This window comes from Amborella trichopoda, chromosome 5, assembly GCF_054954075.1.
Source record: "Amborella trichopoda isolate Santa Cruz 75 chromosome 5, AtrichopodaSantaCruz75HAP2 v2.0, whole genome shotgun sequence".
Classification (NCBI taxonomy): Eukaryota; Viridiplantae; Streptophyta; class Magnoliopsida; order Amborellales; family Amborellaceae; genus Amborella; species Amborella trichopoda.
In genome coordinates this window covers 3,126,956-3,150,474 of record NC_142340.1, presented here as the reverse complement: position 1 = coordinate 3,150,474, position 23,519 = coordinate 3,126,956, and the positions used below count along the sequence as shown (strand labels likewise).

Below are 23,519 nucleotides of genomic sequence, written 5' to 3'. Positions count from 1 at the left end.
CTACTTTATAAGGTTGACACCGTATACAATCTCACCCTGTATATATAAAAAAAAGTTTATACATGGTTGCAACCCTGAAATATAGAAATAAGGCAGACCTAAAAACTCTGTTATAACAGGTTGTTTTGAAGGTTGTTTTGATGTGGGAAAACTCTCTGATTGATCAATCATCTCAGCATCGAGATACATAAATATGACGGGAAAAAAAAGATTTCAAGTCTCAAAAATAGTACATCTTGCATCACATTATATAAACCGTCCATTTTTCAAATTTTCATATGTTTATAGATCTACTTGATTTGAGCCATTTTGAAAATTTATAATTAGAGATGAAAATAGATTCTTAATCCATTCTAAGAAATTTTTACAACAAAACTATATCTTATGTTTTAATTTGGAGGTACACCTTACTTCGATTATTTAAGGTTGCAACCTTATGCAAACACATTAACCGTGCATATATATATATATATATATATATATATATATATATATATATATATATATATATATATATATATATATGGTGTAATTGCAGTTTGTATAAAGATGCAACCATACTTGTAGAAGCAAGATTGTTGCGTTCTACAGCATCCACTTTAATTAGACAATATAGATTTGACACACCTTTTAAAGCAATATCAAATAGATAATGTGTCGTTTGAAATAACGTCAAATCTACATCATTCAAATAAACTAGACAATGTAGATTAATGTAACCTGACTTCTACAATTAAAGTTGTATATTCCAAGTTTGAGATTCTTTGGGAGTAATTAAGATTTCGTCTTTATAAAGTGTTATGTACCGTCCATTTTAATTTGATGATGTAGATTTGACTCACATTTTAAAGCAATATCAAATAAGTGGTATTTCATTTGAGATAATGTCAAATCTACACAGTTGAAATAAATAGAAGATGTTGATTAATGCAACCTGACTTCTCCAATTAAAGTTGTATAGTTCCAATTTTGAGATTCTTCGGGAGTACTTAAGGTTGCATCCCTGATATAAAGTGTTCTACACCATCCATTTTAATTGGATGGTGTAGATTTAAAACATCTTTTAAAGCAATAGCAAATAAGTGGTGAGTCATTTGAGATAATGTTAAATCTACACCGTTCAAATAAAATAGATGGTGTAGATTAATGCAACCTTTTACAATTAAAGTTGTATAGTTCCAATTTTGAGATTCTATGAAACCGCCTCTGTTTGACTATTCCTGAACCTTGTAGTGAATCTTCCATTTTTACCCTCCAAAATAAACACTAACCGTCATGCCCTGTTCTCACTGCAAATCCTGGATAGCAGCAATCATCTGAGGCTGTACATTCCATTGTCATTGACATGAAAAGGACTAGACAATGCTCAGCCTATAGGCTTAGACTAGCTATGCATAGCCATGTACAGTTCACATGCAAATAAAATGGAGACTAGAATTTCAATTTTCTAAATTTGGCCTCTTTTGGTTCACATGAACTTTGCCTATGACAATGGCATATCCACTAGGTCTGCCGCTTGACATGATATGTTGGGGCAATTGATTTCATGAATATGGCCTAAAAGCCTTACCCCAACAGCTAACTGTCACATAATTTATTTGAATAGCTATGCATAGCCATGTACAGTTCACATGCAAGCAAAATGAAGACTAATATTCCAAATTTCTAAATTTGGTCTCTCTAGGTTCACCATGAATTAGCCTAAGACAATGGCGTATCCACTAGGTCTGCCACTTGACATGTTATGTTTGGGCCATTGACTTCCATGAATATGGCCTAAAAGCCTTACCCCAACAGCTAACTCTCACATAATTTACACAACCAAGCAAAAGACATGGCCAGAGAGTAACAACCATGTGCAAGCCAACAACTCAAACTCTCGAAGTCAAATATAGTCTTTTTCCTTGGAATCACATGGTGGGGCATGGAGTTGGTCATGAGCCTAGAATAGGGTGTGGTCCAGTATCAAAGATGGTATGGTTATACAAAAGTTTGAAATCAGGAAATGGTAACGGCTTCGAATGGGGGGACGAAACATCATTCAACTCTGATGCCCGATTTACAGAAAGCTACATGACGGAAGTCGAGAGAAAAGGCGAAGCCGACACAGATTGTGATTCAAAATCGTCAAAATTTCAAATCATGGGCCAACAATGCGCTATTCACGCATTGTTGGGGGATGCAAGAATAACATGCTGGAGACTTTATGCCACAATATATATGAAATGAATCATCTTTGTAAAAGCATTTTTTAAAAAAATTTCCTCATAAATGTTCGGAAGTCGAAATTGCAAAGGGTTATCCTCCTAAGCAAAGTCTTATCCGCAAATAATAAAATAAAGCTCAAGGTTGAATCATAAATTGAACATACAATTGAGCCATCATTTCAATTTCAGACTCCAAATGATTGATCACTCACAACCATAGGCATGGTAGATTGAAAGAAACAAAATGTTTGATGCATGAAGTTTTAGGTGCAGCAATTTGTTTCAAATGTTTTTCATTACATAGTGATCTCCAATTCCGATTTCTCCATGATCTAGAACACCACTATCATTAATCTGAAAAAATTGGGCTTTAAAAATAGTCTACTTTGCACTTTCCTCGTAGATGGTTCATTTTAATTTTTAAAGACAACTAGATCTGCATTATTTTTAGAGCTTTAAATTCATAAGGCAAAAAAGGATTTACAAAGACTTGGATGTGTTTCTGGTCCTAAATCCTTTAGATACAAGGCAGCCGCATTGTTCAAGTAATAAAAATAGTATGTAAAGCCACAAATAAGGTTTTCATATCGGAAGGCTTATACATTGAATTTAAACCCCATGCACAAGTTTTCCAAAATTTTTGAAAAATAACACACTAGCAACCAATCAGCGAAAAAAACCCAAAATGCTAGATAGAAATCTTCTGAAGAATTGAATATGGAAGACTAATCTTCAACTAGAATGAAATTATGCCGAAAAGGTTGATACTTATGTCACAGTAAATATCATTCGTTCATAATATTTCTTTAGAAGAAAATGACCAAAATACCCCAAACAAAACTTGGCCTCAAGCATTAACAAGAAAAGGATACAAAAGAAAAAGATACAACAGGCCCATTGAAAAGACTCTATGTTGATGGAACTCACCAGTTACAGTCAGTTGTTAAGGCCATCCATGACAAGATGACCGCTTATCTTCTAAAGTCTGGTCTCCCAAAACTTTAAACCACACTTGAATACCACACGAGGAATATGCGCATGCAATAATTCATTGTATGGCATTCAGGCCCCATACATTTTTGTCATAGCCACGATATCTCGAATAGCTGTTTTGTGCTAATACAGTTATCAAAATCTCTTTCACCTATACAAAATGAAAAGACAAGTATGGCAGCAAATTAAAAGCAATCAAGAGGAAAATCAAAGTTTTATATACCCAAAAGAAATGACAACTTCAAAGCTGCATGAGTGAAAGATGATTTACTTGAATGAAATGCACCTTCAGATATGAAATCCAAAGCAGGTAGAATGTATTACACATGATTATTATGTAATTTACTACTTATCAGAACCTACATAAATGAATAAACTACCCCTATACAGTATGAATTATGGCCGCATCCAATTGTTAATGATAATCTCTGATAACCCCCATCAAAAAACATCTCTCTGTATGACCACCCAAAAAAGCAGGTCTTATCGGACAAGCAAGCATCCTGTTACTGCCACAACAGACCAAGGGCGGTCAAGCATCACAGCTTTTGTGTCCATATTTGGAGGCCCTTCATTTGCTTATTATTTCTTATTCAGCTCAAAAGATGTATCAAGAACGCTGTTATTTGTACAAGCCACATATTGGCGCCAACTCGAGCATGACCAAATGAATAGCGTTTTGCTGCACTGTAAAAGACAAGTGAATAGCCCAAATCCTTCAAGTGAAATTGGCTCAAAAACAGGGCTTTGGGTATAGCTGATGTCACCTTGTCAAAGCCTTGGAGACTTGAACAACTCTTCCACCACATTTCAGACTAATGCATGGATTAGAGGTAGCCTTTACACACGCCTGGCACAAAGCAAGCTTTGTCGCTGACAACCTTGCAAATGAGGGGAGTAACCAAATCTGAGATCCTCATCATCCACCCACCCCAATACCAATACAGCACAGAAACCATGTGATGGCATTTTTCCCCCATCATCTAAGTCTTAAACATATGACACATACATCTTTGTATACATTTTTCCTTTATTTGATAGCTCCTGATTCTAAGTGCATTGTCCAAATTTTTTTCAGAACCATACAAAAATAGCTAAGTATCAGGAAAAAAAATTAGAGAAATTGGCTCAAACACTGAATTTGCAAATGACCATTTAACCATCTTTTATGAGTAACACATCAACTGCATATATCAATCGATTAGGACATCAAAGATGAGTAGGTCACACAGGAAATTTAGGAGCTGCATGAATTCAACTCATAATGAATTCCTCAATCAAGATGGAAATGATTGTTTGAGACCACAAACACCTAAAATGGACCTCCGATGTGCTTGTCAGGAAGCAGTCTCATGCCTATTTCATATATGTTCCCTTAGAAAATTATCTTCACATCGATACAGAGAAATTGCGGCGCAGCAATAACTACAATGACAGCCAAAGCTATAATTGCATTTGAAATGGGTAAGATCTCTTCTTAACTATCATTACACCTATCATCATCACAACCCTGTTTGCGACCAGTGTTACATGCCAAGATAAATCCGCATGCCTCTAGTGAAAACTTATACATCCTAAAGAATAACAATGAAAAAAGAAACATCAATTTGAAGAAGCTCAATCCTACTACCCATGACCTCAACCACACAGCAATACAAAACCTAACCCCTTTAAAAAGCCTTCTTCCCTATCATATTGTTACCCCCCATGAAAAGCAGATTGTACAACTGGATCACAAACACAATCATAGTCAATAAAAAACACATGATATCAAACAAAAAGGTCCTAAGAAACAAACCAAGTTGGAGGAAGAATAAACATCATGTCATTTCCACAACACTCTTATGTACATGATTATATTTGCATTTTCTTAGATGCATCAAGAGGGTTCTCTTCTATACATGTACAGTCCCTTACAATTGTATTTGTCAACATTCATTAAATGAAAACAGTTTTCGAAAAAAAAAAGATAAGAACACGAGAAGACCAATAGCTCCAAACATGGGTAAAATAAATACAGGACCGTTGAATCAAGTATGGAGGGCAGTCATTGAAAAATCGGGGAGTAGGATAGGAATCGCCTGATCCAACTCGGAACCATGGGTCACCAGTTCCATATGGCTCCGAATTGGTGAATCTCCCTGGTTCACCCTAAATCTCCTGTTCAATGTAGAAAACCGGATAAATTTTATGGGAAAAATTGGGAGCCGGGAGATATCTCAAAATGCCCTGATTTTAACTCAATTATCTGACTATCTTTTTGTCCAAAGTCATTCTTCTGCCATTTAATTCATTCCTACCCTTTTTAAGCCAGATCTCTTACAGAAAATCTTGATTCCAATTCACTGGTGGTTTCCATTTCACTTCAGCACAACTAGGTTTGATTTTTTGAACTCTATTTTGAGCTTCTTTTCAATGTTTTCAAGCAGAATTTGGGATTATTTTTTTGCCTGGCATGTGAGCATGGAATAGTGGGTTTCTCCTCAATCTGCTGAAGAAGAGTTTCCAATTGCAGTTTTTCATTACATTTAAATCGAATGAAGGTTCACAACTTCTATGCAGCTGATGAATTGGAATGGATGTTTCCATTCTAAACCAATGCAATCGGGGTTAGTTTACTGAGTGCAATATTTCAAGGGCCTCATTCGATGTTCGCAAGCTTCAAAGGAACTCCTGCACTTAGAACTTCTCACTTTCTTCAAGAGCCCAAGACCAGCTAATAAAAGAGGTCTCCAATGAGCACCAGCCCTTTGGCACTTCTAGCTTGAAATGGAACAACAACAAAAAAAGAAAATAACAAGATTCCTTTTTTTGGTTAAATCGGCAGGGAAAGCCATTTTTTAAAAAATTTCACATTTTTTCACATCAATTTGTGACAGATCACCCCCAAATTGAGCGATCCGACTAGGAATCAGTTATCTGACTTGGCTTTTCGAGGTGATCAAACAATCACCAGTTTCCATTTTTTAAACACTGAAGGAAGACCTTAAGTGGGTCAGATGAAACAACAAGCAAATGTGAGTTCCTCAAGTCGGACAGACGATCCAACAGTGATGTCAACAGTCATACCATACTAGAAAACATAGTTTTACGGAGGTGAATGAGTTTTTGAGAATCTGTAAGGCAAAGAAGTAGGCTCTTTAAAGCCATTGAGGCTCACATATAAAAAAACAGAGGAAAAAAATTAACATTCAATCCCTATTTCTCTCTTAAACCTACTGCTCAAGATATCCTAAGACTATAAACCACTTTTATTTGGAGGACAACTGACTATATCCTAGGGATGCCTCCCACTAAAGTGGAAATTGGAGTTCTTATCCTACAAAAGGGGCTTTCCAACAGCAAAAACCCCTCCTCAGTAACAGCTTTGAAGATGCTTCCACAAGCTTGACTTCAGGTAACAGACATAACAAAGGCTGCATTTCATAGGGCTCTGCAAAGCCAAAGCACTCTGGCATAAGACACACACCATGCATCCCCAAGGATATAACTAACATCATGAAATTCAGACTTGTTAAAACCACATAAAAAGTGAGAATCACAAAAATACCCCAAACTCACATATACCCTAACACAATATGAATAATGCCCAAGTACAACTATGAACATCCTCTGAAAAATGAACACTAAGATTTATGAACTCCAAATCTATATTTAAGATTTAAACATCGCTACAATGATAGGAAAAAGAAGTTTGATGTGCTCAACATAAAATAAAGAAGAGTAATAACATGCCATATTCACTGTATAATGCCATATCCACTGCATGACTTCACGTTGGTTCCCATCCTAGTAAATAAGATCCTGAGATATGTCATCCCATGGTTGGTAGCTTCTCGTCTTCTATTGATAAACCATCCAAATAAATTAACCAACGATAAGGAATGGAGTAGTTATCAAGATTCACCGTAACGGCGAAAACCAATGCTTAAAAGCTTGGTTAAGTCAGACACAAACTTGCATGAGTCAACAGGAGGGAATCAAGTCACCCAACTCGCCCCACTGGTAAAAAATGACGAAACTCCCTAAGTTCTTAACACTAGCCAAGTTGGATCCAAGTCTGTCAGGGTCTTAAAAAGAGCCATGAATATTCTTAAAAATATATAACTTTTATGCAATAAGAGTCGCTGAATTTCAGTCAGCACTCAGCAAGCTGATTCACCCATGGTGAATCCATGTTTCTAAACCTTGGTGCAATACAAAAAGACAAATATTCACCAACCAAAAAAAAAAAAAACTCCAAGAAAATAGAGTAACTAAGAATAAGAAGAGGCCTCTGCCACAAGCAAAGCGTCTGGATATCCTCCTCACCAGGACGTTAACATCAGCATTTGATTATCTGAAAACCATATTGAAAAGATATACTGCCACTGGTCCAGCTAAGGAGTGGGGAATACAAGAACATCAATCACCAGAGCCTTAGCTTCGGCAAACGGCATTTCTCCAATACCCAAATTACCAGCAAAGGCAAGTAATCCAGACACTGAAGAATCTGTGCGAAGACCTCCCAATGTCGAAAGGCATGAATTACCAAGAGGGCTACCATCAAGGTTAAACTTGGAAGGGCAGATTCCAAGTGGTGCGGTCGAGTTGTGTAAAACTATATCGCGAATCACTGAGCGTCATCATCAAAGAAAAGACAAAGCATGCATTCCACACAAATCTTTGTGACCCAGAACAGAAGATATTGGGCACCTTAACCTATGATGAAGCTCTAGACCCTCCTTATTGAGCAATAGCCATCCAGCCACACCTTTAAAGAGAGAGAATCCACTGTAGGAGACGCCTGATGGGTAACAAGGGTGGCTACAAAAGTCTGAACTCCTTGAAGAAATGCAATGTGTAGGAAGAAATCAAAGATGCTTCCAACCGTTAGTCTCTTATGTTATATACGTAGGTAGGCCAATGAACTTACCATTCTCTAGCTAGTATAGAGGATCAAAAACCAAATGTAAAGAAATAATCTTAGCATCTGCAATCAATTTAAATCATGTTACACCTTTAGAATTACAATAGACATGCATGACCTAGGTTAGAAAGAACATTCCCTGAAAAGTGAGCACGTCGATGGTCCAATCTATAGTTTTGAAATCTGAAATCCAAAAGAATGACAGCTAAGGAATTTCCAAATGATTATCAACATAAAGAATAGCCTGAACATAAAATTACATTCAAGTGTATGCTTTGCATTGCTCATAATTTTCTTCCACTCAACAAGCCTTACCTCAAACACATGCAACGCAACAACCAACTTTGCAGGAATATGCAGCACATGATTAATTTGATCTTTTATTTCATGGTGCCATTGGCGCACAGATATCTAAGTAAATACTCATTTGAGGAACAAGTTTCTGCCAAATCCTGATGAAGCCTGGTCATTGACTTTTGTAAAGATCTTAAAGATGGAAGTAAGTTTCTGTAGTTTTGCTGTATAGTATGACCATGAGATTTGCAAAGCTCCTGCGCTCCACAAATAAACCATTAATACCTTCAAAATGGTGCATCTAGATATAATGGAAGCTAGACAAAGTAAGAGTTGAGCAACAAACCTGACACCATACAAGGACAAACTCCAAATGTGGAGCATTATCAAGAAGATCAGCAAGTGTTTCCATTAACCTGTTTAAATATCTCGTAGGAACAGAAGCAGCAACAGTTGAGACATCTGGTGGCTTCACAGCAAAAATGCATCTTTTGATTATTTTGTCGTCATTCAAACGCAGACCAAGAACTAATGCCCTCAAATGCTGGCCTTCACTTAGAGCAGTCTCAACTGCCTGATCAACAAGGAGGACCAAAGAAAAGTCAGAAAAACTTCACTCACTAAAATAACATGAATAAAAAAGCCTCAAACCAATTCTTTAGCACGCAAGCCAAGAAAAGGAGATTGTGACCACAACATAACAAATTTGATAAGAAAAAGAATGTCCAAAATTCAGCTAACAATCTTCTTGAATTTGACAATCAAGCTCTGATTGATTCACTCTGCCTATGCTTGGAAAGCATAGATATACTTCTGACCAGATTTCTGAAACATAAAGTTCAAAATAATCTCTTACCAGCCCCTGCCCATAGTCAAATACTTTATATCTTTTTGGCTAGGTAAATCATTAATAAGGGATTGAATCCACAACTTAATGGTTAGCACGGGGCTCCATAGCACAGCATCACAAATGTAGACCATAATAAACAAGTCAATACAACCCTTTTGGAAACTAAAATGCAGAACCACTACCCGTACCTTTTCTTTTTAGGATTTAAAATGTTTTTTCGCTTGGAATCATCTAAGGGGTCAAAATCTCTTACAGAGTTATTAGGGGATCAAAACACCCGAATTAACGTCGGAGAGTTTACTTTTTCACTTTTCATTTCACTCAGGTACCTTCTCAAATAAAATAAAATAAATTAAAATGCCCATATTGCCCCTGTTCAGGATTGGGAACTCCTAAACAAGTAAGGGCATTTGGGTAATTTGATCCACTCAAGAGGCCAGCCCTGAACATGTAGGCACATCTAGGTAATTTGGCCCCCCTAAGACGCCCCAACTAAATGATGGGAGCACCCTACTTGTTTAGGCTTGGTCAAATTACTGAAACACCCATGCTTGTCCAAGGTTATGAACCCTAAATAGGGGCAATTTGGGCATTTTTATGATATTTTTAAGTAGCAAAGTGAAATGAATACCAAAAAGTAAACCGTTTAGAGCGTTTAATGCGGAATTTCTTTTGGGCTGGGGAGCAAGGAAACAAATACCATCTTATAGCCTAGGATAAGTTGTGCTTCCCTAAATCCTTGGGGGATAGAAAGCATAATATGGCCCTCTTGGCCAAATGGTGGTGGATTTTACCACCCAACCAGATCTCCTTTGGAGGGAGGATATCAAGTTCAAATATTGTTTTGGCCTCAACCATTGGACACCTGCAGTGTTTGAAAATTTGGCCGCCCGACCGCCTAGGCGAAAAAAATTCAAAAACTATCTAAGCGTTGTCTGGGCGGGGTCATTATGAGGCCTGTCACTAGGCGCTAATGTCTGGGGGCCTGCCTAGGCACCACCCCATGACAACTTGTGGGCGATGGAAAAAACTCATGAATAGGGTTAAAAAAAAGTCATTTTTCTCCCCTAAAAAGGGGGGCTAATGGGCTTTAGGGGGTATTCTAAACCCCCAAAAGTAAAACCGTGGCTTTTAGGGTGAGAAAAACTCCCCAAAAACCACTCTTTTGAGATTTATCGAAATATCGATAACTTTTTGATTTTTTCGATTGCTTCCCAAAACAAAGGCAATAGTTTGTGGGTGGATTTGGAGCTTCTAGTAGTTGATTTAGAGAATTTTTGACAACCCAATAGACGAAGTTTGCACCGACATCAATATGACTACGATAGTTTTAAAGTATCATCATATTTTAAAGAGCGTTTTAATTTTATCTTACTACAACATATTACGTTATGAATCATATGTTTTTTCTTTTACTTTTTTCCTTTTACATTACATTTACATATTTGTAGTTAAAAGATTGATTTTTTTTTGTGATTAATGAATTTCTTCTCATTTCAACGATAACATTGAGCATATATTGTATTCTTATATGAATAGTTGTTTCCGTTTTTGTACAATGCGTCATGTTTTGATATTCTATTTCTATTATTTTTGTTTTACTTTATTTGATAAATAATTGATTATGTGATATCTTAATGCGTTAAGTCATATGTGAAAGTGAAACTACGACCTTATATATTGAATTAGGGCTCTAAAATTGCCCTAAGAACTCCCTAAAGCTTTAAACCATGCCCTAAGAACTCTCTTAGTTTTTATGTTTTAGGGAGGGGGGGGGGGGGGTTTGATTTTGGTGAGGGCACCTGTCTTTGGGCGCCTGCCTAAGCAAAGACACCCAAACCGCCTAGGCGGTTGAATGTCTTTTTGAACGCTAGACACTTGAATGCAAAACCAGCGGTAATATTTCTGGCTTTTGGAGGTCAAACCTGCGTAGCCATGATTTCTTCCTTCAAAATATTCGGTTCCGGCCAAGAGAGGGAATGCAGGTGAAAGTTTGGACAGATGTGTGGTGCGGCCATGCCCCTCTCAAGGAGCAAAATCCCAATCTCTTCACTCTAGCCTGCAATTGCCTCTCTTCGGCGGCAGATAACTTTTCTACTTCTGGTTTATAGAGATCCTAGTCACCTGATTTTAGGAGACCTCTCTTTGAGCATGAGTTGGAGGAGTTCTATTCTATGGCTGGTAGAATGCACACGGTGTTCATTCCACTCTCTAGTGCTGACGAATTATTTGGGCCCCATCCCCCTCAAGTTCATTTTTGGTCTCTTCATTTTATCATTCCTTTACCTCCTCCTCATACCCCTCTAGCCCCCTCAATACCTTAGCTTCCAAAGCCTGAAATCCCTTCCTTCCTCCTAGGAAACAGGTGCTTTTGTTGGTTAGATTGTTAACAATGGATCAGCTTCAAAGGAGAGGAATTCAAACCACCAACAGATGTGCTATGTGTTTCGAAGATGAAGAATCCAACGATCTCCTCCTTCATTGTGAGTTCTCGAGAACAATTTGGAGTAGCATTCTGACTTGGTTCAATTGGGTTTGGGTAACTCTCAGATCTATCCCCCACCTTTTTCAAACTTTCATCCAAATACCTTGTCCAGGGAAGCTCATGTGGAAAGCTTTCATTTCTGCCATGGTGTGGGTTCTTTGGATCGAAAGAAATCATAGAATTTTCAGGGGAGAGAGATTAACAGCCAAACAATTGGTCGAGAAGGTCAGGAATCTGGTGGCCTTCTGGGCCAGCAATCACCCTTTATTTAAGAATCTATCCTTCACCGACTTCCACAGTAACTGGTCCAGTCTAGGGCTTCCCTTCAGAGACTATATATATATATATATATATATATATATATATATATATATATATATGGAAAAAGCTCCTGTAAGCCGGTTGACTTACCCGTGAAAATACGCCAAACGGCCCATATTGAATCTGGGCCGATCAGACGATCACAAATGTCCGGTAGCGTTTGAATTTCAATTTTTTTTCTACAAATCCAAATCACTTAGAAATTTTAGGCGTGTGTTCTGCTCATCAAGGCATACCTAATAAAAATATAAAAAAAATAATTCGCAAAAATAAATTGACCAAAATACCCCTCGAAACTTTTTGGGGGTATTTTGGTCAATTTATTTCATGTAAAATATTTTTTTGATATTTTTCGTACATTCACCTATTTTTGAAAAACACGCGCCTAAAATTTCAATTAATATGGATATGTAGAAAAAAAAATTAAAATTCAAACACTACCGGACATCTGCGATCGTCAGATCGGCTCAAATTCAATCTGGGTAGTTTGGCGTATTTTCACAAGTTAGCCAACTGGCTTACAGAAGCTTTGGCGCAGATTGAATTTGGACCGATCTGACAGTCAGGATTGCATATTGGTAATATAATTTTAATATTTTTTATATAAATCCAAATAGCATGAAATTTAGAGCATAAACTCTTCTCATCAAGGCGCACCTAATAAAAATATTAAAAAAATAATTTTCATAAATTAAATTGACCAAAATACCCTTGAAAATTCATGGGTATTTTAGTCAATTTAATTTATGCAAATTATTTTTTTGATATTTTTATTAGATTTTACTATTCTTGAAGAAAAGACGTTCCAAATTTCAAATAATTTGGATATGTAGAAAAAAAATTAAAATTCAATTACGAAATACAATTGTGATCATTGGATCGGTCCAAATTCAATCTAGGTCGTTGGGCTTACATAGTTCCATGAGCCCATTTACTGACAGGAGCTTTTTCCATATATATATATATATACCGGAATTGGGGTCTTTTAAGCTCAATTTCGATGGTTGTTCCCTTGGTAACCCAGGACCCTCAGGTATATGGGAGCTACTACGCACTAGTAAGGATGTATTCTGATGTCTTTTTCATGCCCTATCGGCATCGGGGACTCTACTATTGTCGAGACCCTTGCCCTCTTGGAGGGCCTTCGCAAGTGTGACCCCTCTTGGAGTCACGATCTGACAGTGGAAGGAGACGCCAAGATCATAATCTGGGCTTCTAATCGTTCATCCTGGCCATGGCGTCATGACGACATTTTTGAAGAGATTTTGCACATCACCAGAGATTTCAGTATTGTCTGGCAACACATGTATAGAGAAGCCAATTTTGACGCCAATAGGCTGGCTAAGGAGGGGCCATCCTGTTCCACTTTGGGGACCAAAAGCCTTTACCTCCCTCTGCTACTCTACGCAGCTATTCTCCTTTTCCTTGTATTGTACACTGCTTCGTCCCTGATTGGACCTGTATAGTGCGACCCCTCGGGGCCGCCACACCTCTTGTAACTTTGGTCTTTTTGGCCAATGAAATAAAGTTAACTTTACTCAAAAAAAAATAATGTCCTAAGGGGTTTTGACCCCTTAAATGATTTTTATTTTTAAGGTTACAATTTATGCCCAAATCTTGCCCTAACACATACCAGAAGCCACAAATTCAATACAACAAATTCTCCCAATCGGTTAGCATATTCATTCCCAATAAAAGATTCCCCAAACAAGCCATGGTAAAGCATACCTCAGGAGTGACATCTATGTCGAGATCATTTGGGTCAAAGAGAAAGGAATCATCCATCGAGTATATTAATACTCCCTCTGTTGTAGCCGCTGCCCATGACCTTCCAGTTGGAGCTATCCTCAAGCATTTTGTACGGATCACAGGTCGCCCATGGTTGCCTATAGCTCCGGGTAAATCATACCCCAACTTACCCTTTATTTGTTGATCAATGCCATCCTCTACATCACTATCCACATCATCAATTAAATCCAAGGGCCCAGCATCTGTCATCCTTTTAGAGTTCAAAAAATCAAGAACCCCATCCAAGGAGCGATTGCTAGAAGTCTGAAATCTACGCAATAATACCTGGTGTACAGAAGCCCACAGATTAGAGGGAACCAGTATCTACACTTTACCTTCTGTCTAAAATAAACCAATGAAAGATCAAATATAATGCAAAATTAAAGGATAACAATAGGCTTAAAAGCAACTAATCAGCATGTGAAGCAACTAAAAAACAATGGAAAACAAAATCAAACATTCACTAAAATCATTGGAACAACTATCCAACACAGAAATAACAAGGGCCGTTTGGGAATCCCAAATGTGTTGCTTCTGCAGGTAATGGTTGCAAATGTGATGAACATGGCATTTTCAGTTCCCATACCACTCACAAAAAAGCCACTCTTTTAAATGTCCCTCCAACAACCATTTTAGCTTTATAAGGGCATCCAAATCAAACTTCCAACTATATTTGCAACAATGTTATCAAACTGGACAGGTCACCCAAGCAGAAAAGTGCTAACTCCACTAGTTGAACCAATGAAAACCAACTAAAACCATAAAGCACACATCAACAAGTTTTTATAAAATTCATTAAAAAACTGATTTTTCTCAAGATATGGTTGTTGACTAAACAGAACAGATTTGGGGTCCTGCAGTTGGAACAGCTGGTTCAGTCTGGTTCTGAATTCTCTGAATGTTCTTGGCATCAATCTTCAAGATAACAACCCAAAAATGGCAAAACGCAAATTGGGACCCATCCAAACCATCCCTAAATATGCCCACAAAGGAAAAGAAGAAAAATGGAAATGAACAGACCTGATCTGCAACATCATACATGCAAATATACTTGCTATTCCCCCCAGCTAAGATGTAACTTCCATCAACAGAGTAGCATAAGCTTGTAAAACATTTCCCTGAAGTCGATTTTTCTGCAGATCTTCGATCACTCATGAGTCGTCCACCAGCAATGTCCCTGCGTCCCTCAATAGTATACATCAATAAGCCTTCAACAGGATCCCAAAAGTGTATCTGACCATCTAATGTGCTGCATGCTAGCTGTTTTCCATCAGGGCGATAGACCACAGTAAGAACATCATGTGTATGTGGGAACGTCTCTACAGCACCTTTTCCATCAAAAACATCCCACAGACGAACAGTTTTGTCCCACGAAGAGGAAGCTAGAACTGCCTACAAGTTTCAAAATAAATATGAATCAAGCTTTGGTTCAATAGCATAAACGACATCATTAATCATTTCCATTCATTGTAATTAGTACAGACTCGGAACTCAAACTAAGAGTAAGCCATTAAAACACTACCGAATCATATTTGTCCATCCGACACATGGAATATATTTTTCCAGTCACACAGGAAAACTAGCACTTTGGAAAGGAAAAATTACTAAATTAGCTTAAACCCAAAAGATTCCAAAAAAGAACAGGAATACCACTTGTGCTCTTAAAATGAACTAAATGATGCTCTCAGTTCATATTTTCCTTGCGGCTGAAAACACAGTTGAAAATTTTTGCTTACAGAGTTAACTACTACTACAGATAAAAGTTGCATATAACAAATATTACTAAAATGATGCTACAGCCAAAAGGGTGAAGACCTTAAACTTTCTCTTAACCCTTCCCATGCCCAGGTAAAGGAGTTAGATTGTGTTAGGCAGGCAGCCAACATAAAACTTTGTCAAACGCATCACTGAAGGTATGGCCCTTAATGGAGTAGAATGGCAGACCAGAATTCGTGTAGCCGACCCCAATTAATTAGGAAAAAGCTTTGATGATGATGATGAAGCTACAGGCAGACTACATACCAAGGAGCAAGCACCGCTTGAAGCCCTCCACTATTACCTTCCATGAGGCCTTTCTCCAAATGCTCACATAAGACGCAAGAGCAGAGAAGGGTCCTACCATCAGGAGATTCACTAGAGAGTAACAAATTATGTCTTTCTTTTTATGGGTAGAGAAAGTAAAGATCAAGTTATTGGATGCATATATCTGCAGCAGCTTTTTTCCATTTTTACAGATGTATTTTGAAAGTGAACTTTCACATCTATTAAAGTGATTAACTGCTATTTTTAGCTGAAGGCAGTAGAGTGTTTTATAAGGCTTTTGTTATAGAGATGTCTTTACTGAATTACCCATTTACAAATACAATTATGTACACATGACTGGGACAGTATGCATTTTCCCCCTGATTTTTAAGCATCCCTCTCCATCTCATGATTCAGAATGGAAAATATACATACAATCACTATGGTTAAACCATATGAGCTTACCATTTGACTATGCTAACACCTTATGACCCAAACAATCCTGCATTTCCAAAGTGGGACACTTGCAGCAGGGCAGGAGACGATCTCTTCCAACCATTTTCTATCCTAGACGTCTTCACCACCCCCCAGATCCTGTGTGCACATGCCCATACCCAACCTCCAGCCTAGTGTTGTTTACCAAATTGACTCATTCCTCCTACTATCCTTTTTTTTTTTTTTTGAGAATGTTCACTTGCAATCCTCCCTCCTAGTATAGTCATCAAAGAGGAGTTAGTGATGAATCATCCAAGGATTGGTCAACATTTATGCCGTAAAGAAGGAATTGTTCTAAGCGGAAGCCACCTCCTCTTAGCTACATAACAATGAGGTTCATTTGGAGCCACAAGGCTAATCTGAGACTTAGAGGGTCACTTGGAACTGAAGCGATGTTGAGAGACTTTGACAGTCAAACTTCTCTTGTGATTTGCAGGACTCAATTCATCATCAGAGCCTTTTCCCAACTTATTGTGAATGTATTCATTTTGAATTTTATCCCTTCTTGTCTTGCCACTCATCCATCTCAACATCCTCATCTCAGCTACACTCATTTTATGGGTATGTTCTTTCTTGACCACCTAACATTCCACCCCATAAAGCAAAGCTAATATCACAACTGTCCTATAAAACTTGTCATTCAGCTTCATTAGTATGCAGCGATCACATAAAACTTCGGTTGTACATCTCCACTTCGCCCAACCAACTCTAATTCTATATGCGACATCTTCCTCAATCTCTCCATTTTCTTGGATTATCAACCCAAGATATCGAAAATGTGCTCTTTTTGGTATTTCTTCATTGTCAATCTTAACTACTTCCTCATCTCTATTCCTATTATTACTAAACTTGCATTTCATATGCTCTGTCTTAGTCTCGCTAATTTTATAACCTTTAGATTCTAAAGCATCCTCCAAAATTTTAACTTTGTGTTGATGTTGTTTTGGGTCTCACCGATCAAAACTACGTCATCCGCGAACAACATACACCATGATACCTCATCTTATAGGTGCCTAGTTAAGTCAATAACTAAGACAAAGAGGTAGGGGTTCAATGTTGAGTTGTTGACACCTGATGTAGACCTATTATCACTAAAAACTCACTTGTCTCTCCACTAGTTGTGTACACACTAGTTAGCGCTCCCTCGTACATATCTCTCACCAAGTCGATTTAGTGTATGAAGACTCCTTTCTTTTTCAACTCCCACCAAATCAAATCTCGAGGTACTCTATCATAAGTTTATTTTACATCAATAAAAACCACGTGCAGGTCTTTTCCCTTCGCCCTAAACTTCTCAATCAGTTGCCTAAGTATAAAAATAACCTCAGTTGTTGACCTCCCTAGCATAACACCAATTAATTTTCTAATACACTTATTTCATGCCTTAGTCGTTGCTCAATCACTCCCTGCCACAGCTTCATAGTGTGGCTCATAAGTTTGATTCCTCAAAATAGTTCGCAAAGTTCTGCATGTCTCTTTTGTTCTTGAAAATAGGTACCATAGTACTTTTGCTCCATTCATCTTGCATTTTCTTTGTTCTTAACACCTTGTTGAACAGCTTAATCATCCAGTCAATGTTAATCACCTCTATGCACCTCCAAACCTCTACCGGAATACCATCTGGTCCTAAAGCCTTTCCTATCTTCATCCTCTTCAAAGCTTCTTTCACTTCTGATATCCTAATCTTAGGAATGTATCTATGACCTCCCCCCCATGTATGCCAATAGTTCCTTCTACCGCTATGTTCTCATTGTGCTTGTCATTTAATAATTTTTGAAAATAAACTCTCCACTTTTCGTTGACCTCTTCATCCTTCGCCAAAACCCTTTAATCCTCGCTCTAAATGCATTTAATATGGTCTAGATCCCAACACTTCTTCTCTCTCATTTTTGCTAATTTGAATGCATATTTTTTACCTTTTCTTGTTCCCAGTTTATCATATGCCTTAAGTTTAGCCTTACTGACTACTTTTTTAGCGTTTTTCTTAGCATTATATATTCTTCTAAGTTTTGATCATTTATATTATTACATTTCCAAGTTTTCTTTCTTAGCATTTATATATTCTTCTAAGTTTTATAACATTTATATTCTTCTAATGGCCTTCTGAACCTCATCACTTCACCACCATGTTTTTTTATCAGAATTTATTTTCCCTTAAGTTTCTTCTAAAACGTCTTTTGGCACTTTCTTAATATAGTTGCAAGACTCAGTTCACTCCAAAGAATCAAGTTCCAAATATAACTCAATTTGTCTACTAAGGGCCATATGGCGGCCAAAACTAAAATAACTACCCCTGAAGAGTTGACAGCCATATGGCAAGACCATCTAGCCATTTGAAAAAGTTGTCCTGCCCCGGGCTTAGTGGCCCTGTAACAATGGATATGTGCTTACCCGTCAATTCCAATGTATATTTTAGACAAAATGCAGCGAACTAGCGGCAAATCAATTGGCAAATAAGGGAGGGAGTCAATGTATGTGTAGCCATCCCAGAGGTTATCACAGCCATTGGTGCCATATTTCATCAATGTAAGTGTATAATTCCCATCAAGTAATGAAGCATACACCATATTCTGCTTTGGTAAATTGTAAAAGAAGCCTCGCCTTCATAAGAGTAGTCATTACATCCATTTCAAACCAAAAAATATAATATATCAGGGTAATGGAATAAAAAGGATGAGCATATAATTACATACTGATATCCAGAATTGCAACGCATGTGTATGCATCAAATATAATGCTCATCAGGACAGGATGGCTACCAAAGAGTCAAGGTTCAAATGGAAATGAACATGTAGACAGTTACTTCATGACTAAACATATTCTTGAACCAAGTGTGGTAGGAATACCTGAAAAGTAAAAGAGGAATTCCTGACATATTATGAACAACATCATCAGATTTTTCAGCCATCCTGGTTTATAAAACTAACAAAAATCAGAAGTTTAGGCAGCGCCTGCTCTCTGATACTAGCCGAAGATGGCTTAATATTCTTCACTTGATCAAATAAAATTAATAAAAGCATGACAAGAAGAAGAGAAAGCAGACAGAAGAAAAACCCATTGTGCTTTGTAGTATGCTATGATAACAGTGACAATCTTAAAATACTGCATGAACTCACATTTATGGGAGAAAACGTCAACCCATGGACAGGACCCTCGTGGCCACTAAGAGTATCCAGCAAGCGGCTGTCCTTCATTCGCCAAACAAATATCTGAAACACAAGATGTACAATAATAAAACTTATGAACAAGACTGATTTAACACACCAAAGAAGGCAATTCTTTGATAAAAAAGTAGCAAAACCCCATACCTCAAATGAATCAAGGGATCCGGCACAAATAACTTCACCACTCGGATCCGAGGTTAATGACACAAATTGCCTATCATAAGGAGTGGTAAATGTCCTGAAATTCCTGTAACGAATTAAATCCCAAGCACGAACTGTACCATCAAGGGATGCACTAAGGAGACAACGGTTATTGGGCGTAAAATGGAGAGCAGTAACTGCATTAGTGTGACCATTCTCTTTCCCATTCTCAGATAACGTCACAAAACAAAACCCTGAAGAAACGTTCCACAACTGTTGAAAAATAATATAATAAACGTAAGGAAAAATATCACCAAGATTCCCATCATCACAAAATCCTACAAAGTACTAAAAACAATCAAATCTTTAAATTCAGGTAAAGAATCCAACAGAAAATCTAATATCATCATCATTTTAGCCTTTTCCCAATTAATTGGGGGAGACTACATGAATCCTGGCTCTCCATTCTGCTCTATTAAAGGTCATATCCTCAGTGAGGTCATAAGCCCCTATATCTTTCGGACTACTTCCAACTACATCCTTTTGGGCCTACCTCTTGCCCTTTTCAATCCTTCCGAACATAAAATCTAATATAAATTGGATAAATAAGTTTGTTTACGGTGGCAAAGAAATGACTCTGTAATTTCCTCTGAAGTTATACCAACTTTACACTAGGAGTGGCGATCGGTCCAGGTCGACCCACCGGGAACTGGATCTGGGTCCAAGTTTTGGACCCGACCCGGGTGGGGTCCGAGTGCATGTCTGGCATGGACCCTATTGGGTAGGCTCGAGTCTGGTCCAGATCGACCAAAGTACCCAACCCAATAAAAATAAATATAAAATAGATAATACAACATATAAATTAAGTTTTTTATTTATATAATATACGAAATATAAATTGAGTTTTTTATTTTTATATTTTTGATTTCTAGACCCTAGTCCAAGTCCAAGTCCAAATGACTTCGACCCAAGCCCGGTCGAGTCCAAGTCACTTACCCAACCCAGGACCGGATTGGGTCCGGGTCCGAGTCCGGTCCATGTAAAACTTAGTCACGTCAAGTCCAAATCCGGGTCAACCCAACCCATTGTACCGCTACTTTACACGAGATGAAAACTTCATGTTAGTCCTTGCTAGACATGAAATTTACACGGCATTGAAGCAACCCAATTAGGGTATGAATCCCGAGTATATTTAAATCCACCATTTAAGGGGTCTTGTGGCTCATGTGTAAGTTCTCTCCTAGAAAAAATGGGCCCACCCATGTGAAAGCAGGTTGTCAAAAAGCACTCCATTAATTTTATTTTATGGGGAAGCACATAAATACCTAGAGACATGAACCTGCTTTCCCATGGGTAGATCATCCAATTTGTGAAAGATCGCTCTAGGAGAGAACTTACACACAAACCAAATAACCCCAGTAACATGGGGAAAGAGAAATAACCAATAACTTTAATGCTCAAACATGAAGCAGACACAAAGAAGACCCTCGGATGGGACAAAAAAGCAATCAACTTGATCCTGCCACAAGCCAGAAAACAAATAATTATGAAGAAACTCTCTTCTTCTTTTTTTTCTTTTTCTTTTTTTTTGATAAGTAAGGAAACACCCATTTTTCTTTTTGATAATTAGTAAGGATTATTTCCTTTTTGATAGTTAAGAAGAAACCTCTATTGAAAACAAACCACTAGAGCATACATTACATAAAGAAACACAGGCAGGAAATATTAACAAAAATATATTATTATTTTTTGTTACCTTGAGTTCAATAACAAAGGTTCAATAACAATGCTTGCATTCAAGAATAATAAAGCAATCGATACAGGATTATAAGATCAAACCACCCACCTTGATTTTTTTATCATCTGCTCCAGTAGCCAGAATCTGAGAATCAGGAGAATAAGCCATGCAGTTCACATCAAAGTAATGCCCCTGCTGCTTGAAAACATAGGTTTCAGACCTCCATTCCCACACAAGAAGCTGCCCAAGCCTTGCACACCCTAAAGCCAGCCAATTCCCATGCTTATTAAATGAGGCAGTTGTGATCTTCTCCCTAGAGATTGAAAACGAGTGAATGAGGGTGATATCTGGCATCTGATAGAGCTCAAAAACGCCAGAAGAAAACCCAACCACCATTATGTCAAGCCCTGCGTGATAATCACAAGCTGTTAACTTTGCATGTGGTTGCATAAAGAAATACTTCTTTCTAAGTACCCATGTCCCCTTATGCAAAGGACACCGAATATTATCATCAAACGAATTCTGCTTTTCCTGTTGACCAATTTTGCTCTCTTGGGTCTCAATTTCCTGAAATTCTCCTGCTCTGTTTCTCTTCCCCAGATATCCCTCTTCATCAGAAAGCCTATCCACTATCTTCGTTTTTTGCACATCAGAAGACCCTTTTATTTCAGGAGTTCCTGGAGATGGAGGGTCTGATAATTCCTCGTCTTTTGCCTTTGAGAACTCAACTCCATTGTTTTCCACCTCGAATTCAATATCCCAGCTAAAAAGCGCCCCATCTTTAGAAACCGTATAAACCCCATTAACCTGGTCACCATTTTTATGAAAAAAGACCCCAGTGATAACATCGCGATGACCCACAAACGGCTTAAGCCTCTTCAATTTCTTCAAGCAAAAGAGCCTAGCAGTCAAGTCTTTCGAACCAGCGAGCAACCACTGCGAATCAGGACTCCAATCTAAAGCCCTAACAGCCCCATCAAAACCGGCAAAGGTCTTGACCAATTGAAAAGCCGAAAACTCCTTCTTAAAACCAGGTGATTTCCATACCTGAACAAGCTTACCAACCCCAAAGGCAATCAGAACTCCATCCGGGCTGAATTTCACAGCATGCACAGCCTCCTTGAAATTGAGATGATGAAGAGGAACTCGAAGGCGAAGGTTTGCGAAAACACAGTGGTTCAAAGAATCAATGGAAATTATGAATGATGAATCAGGAGAACACGCAAGGCGAGAGATATTGGTCGGAGAATAGAAGGGGAGAGCAGAGGACTTAGACTCTGAAACTTCAGTTACAGAAATGCGGTTTCCAATAGAGGATATAAGGGTTGTATCTGAGAACACTATGTTTCCTCCTCTATAAGGAGCTCCAAGCAAGTTCTGGAACCTGTAATTCATGGCTGGTGCAGTAAAAACCTTAATTTTTCAGGTTGTTGCAATCCATGACTGATTATAGCCTGTGTTTTTCTTGAAACAACTGATTATAGCCTGTATTTCTCCAAAGAAACCTATAACTTCTACGAAACAAGAGGGCCGGTATGATTGTCTCCTGTGTTCTGTACCTGTTCTACTGAAGACCTTGGAATTTCAAGAATGGAAACCCAAGAAATGCAGTAATCGAGCATCTGTTGAGCTCCCTATAATGGAAAAAAAAGGGCGGGCGTAAGTTCTCAAAACCCTAAACCCTACAGAAAATATATCATTTTACCGGAATTTTAAAAAAATATTGACTTGGTGACTTACTACTGCATTAATGTGGTAAAATGATACTATTTACCTAGGAAAAGAAATAACTAGTCATAATATTGGAAGAAATCATTTGATCTTGAATTATTGGTCATATAATTTAAATTTTTATTTTTAAATTTTTTTTACAAATCATGTGAACATGAAATTTAGGAGTGTGAGAGAGGTCTCTAAGAGATGTGCACCTAAAAAAATATAATGAATGTTTCTGACAAAATAAATTATCCTTAGAAACTTTAGGGGTAGTTTGGTTGTATTACAAAAAAATATAAAGAATATTTGATCATTTTATTATATCATAATTATTTTTTATATTTTTTTTTAAATGAGACTTAAGCACACTTCAAAATTAGTGTCAATATAATTTAT

The 23,519-nt window shown here is 37.6% G+C and overlaps 1 protein-coding gene across 3 annotated transcripts; it reads right to left on the bottom strand.

Moving 5' to 3' along the window:
* Positions 1–2,925: 2,925 nt before the first annotated feature.
* On the bottom strand, positions 2,926–23,016 carry PWP2 (periodic tryptophan protein 2). Of its 3 annotated transcripts, none has more exons than XM_088866878.1 (9): positions 21,516–23,016; positions 19,673–19,942; positions 19,481–19,573; positions 19,211–19,286; positions 14,868–15,239; positions 13,788–14,132; positions 8,750–8,977; positions 8,425–8,660; positions 2,926–3,351 (listed from the first exon to the last, which is right to left on the bottom strand). In XM_088866878.1, exons 1-5 carry the CDS (start codon positions 22,800–22,802, stop codon positions 15,184–15,186), a joined length of 1,782 nt encoding a protein of 593 aa, XP_088723004.1. In that variant the 5' UTR covers positions 22,803–23,016; the 3' UTR covers positions 2,926–3,351; positions 8,425–8,660; positions 8,750–8,977; positions 13,788–14,132; positions 14,868–15,183. The 3 variants fall into 3 exon arrangements, with proteins under 3 accessions (XP_088723004.1, XP_088723005.1, XP_006853623.1); XM_088866879.1 differs by having other exon boundaries at positions 19,211–19,273; XM_006853561.4 differs by lacking the exon at positions 19,211–19,286.
* Between the last annotated feature and the right edge of the window lie 503 nt (positions 23,017–23,519).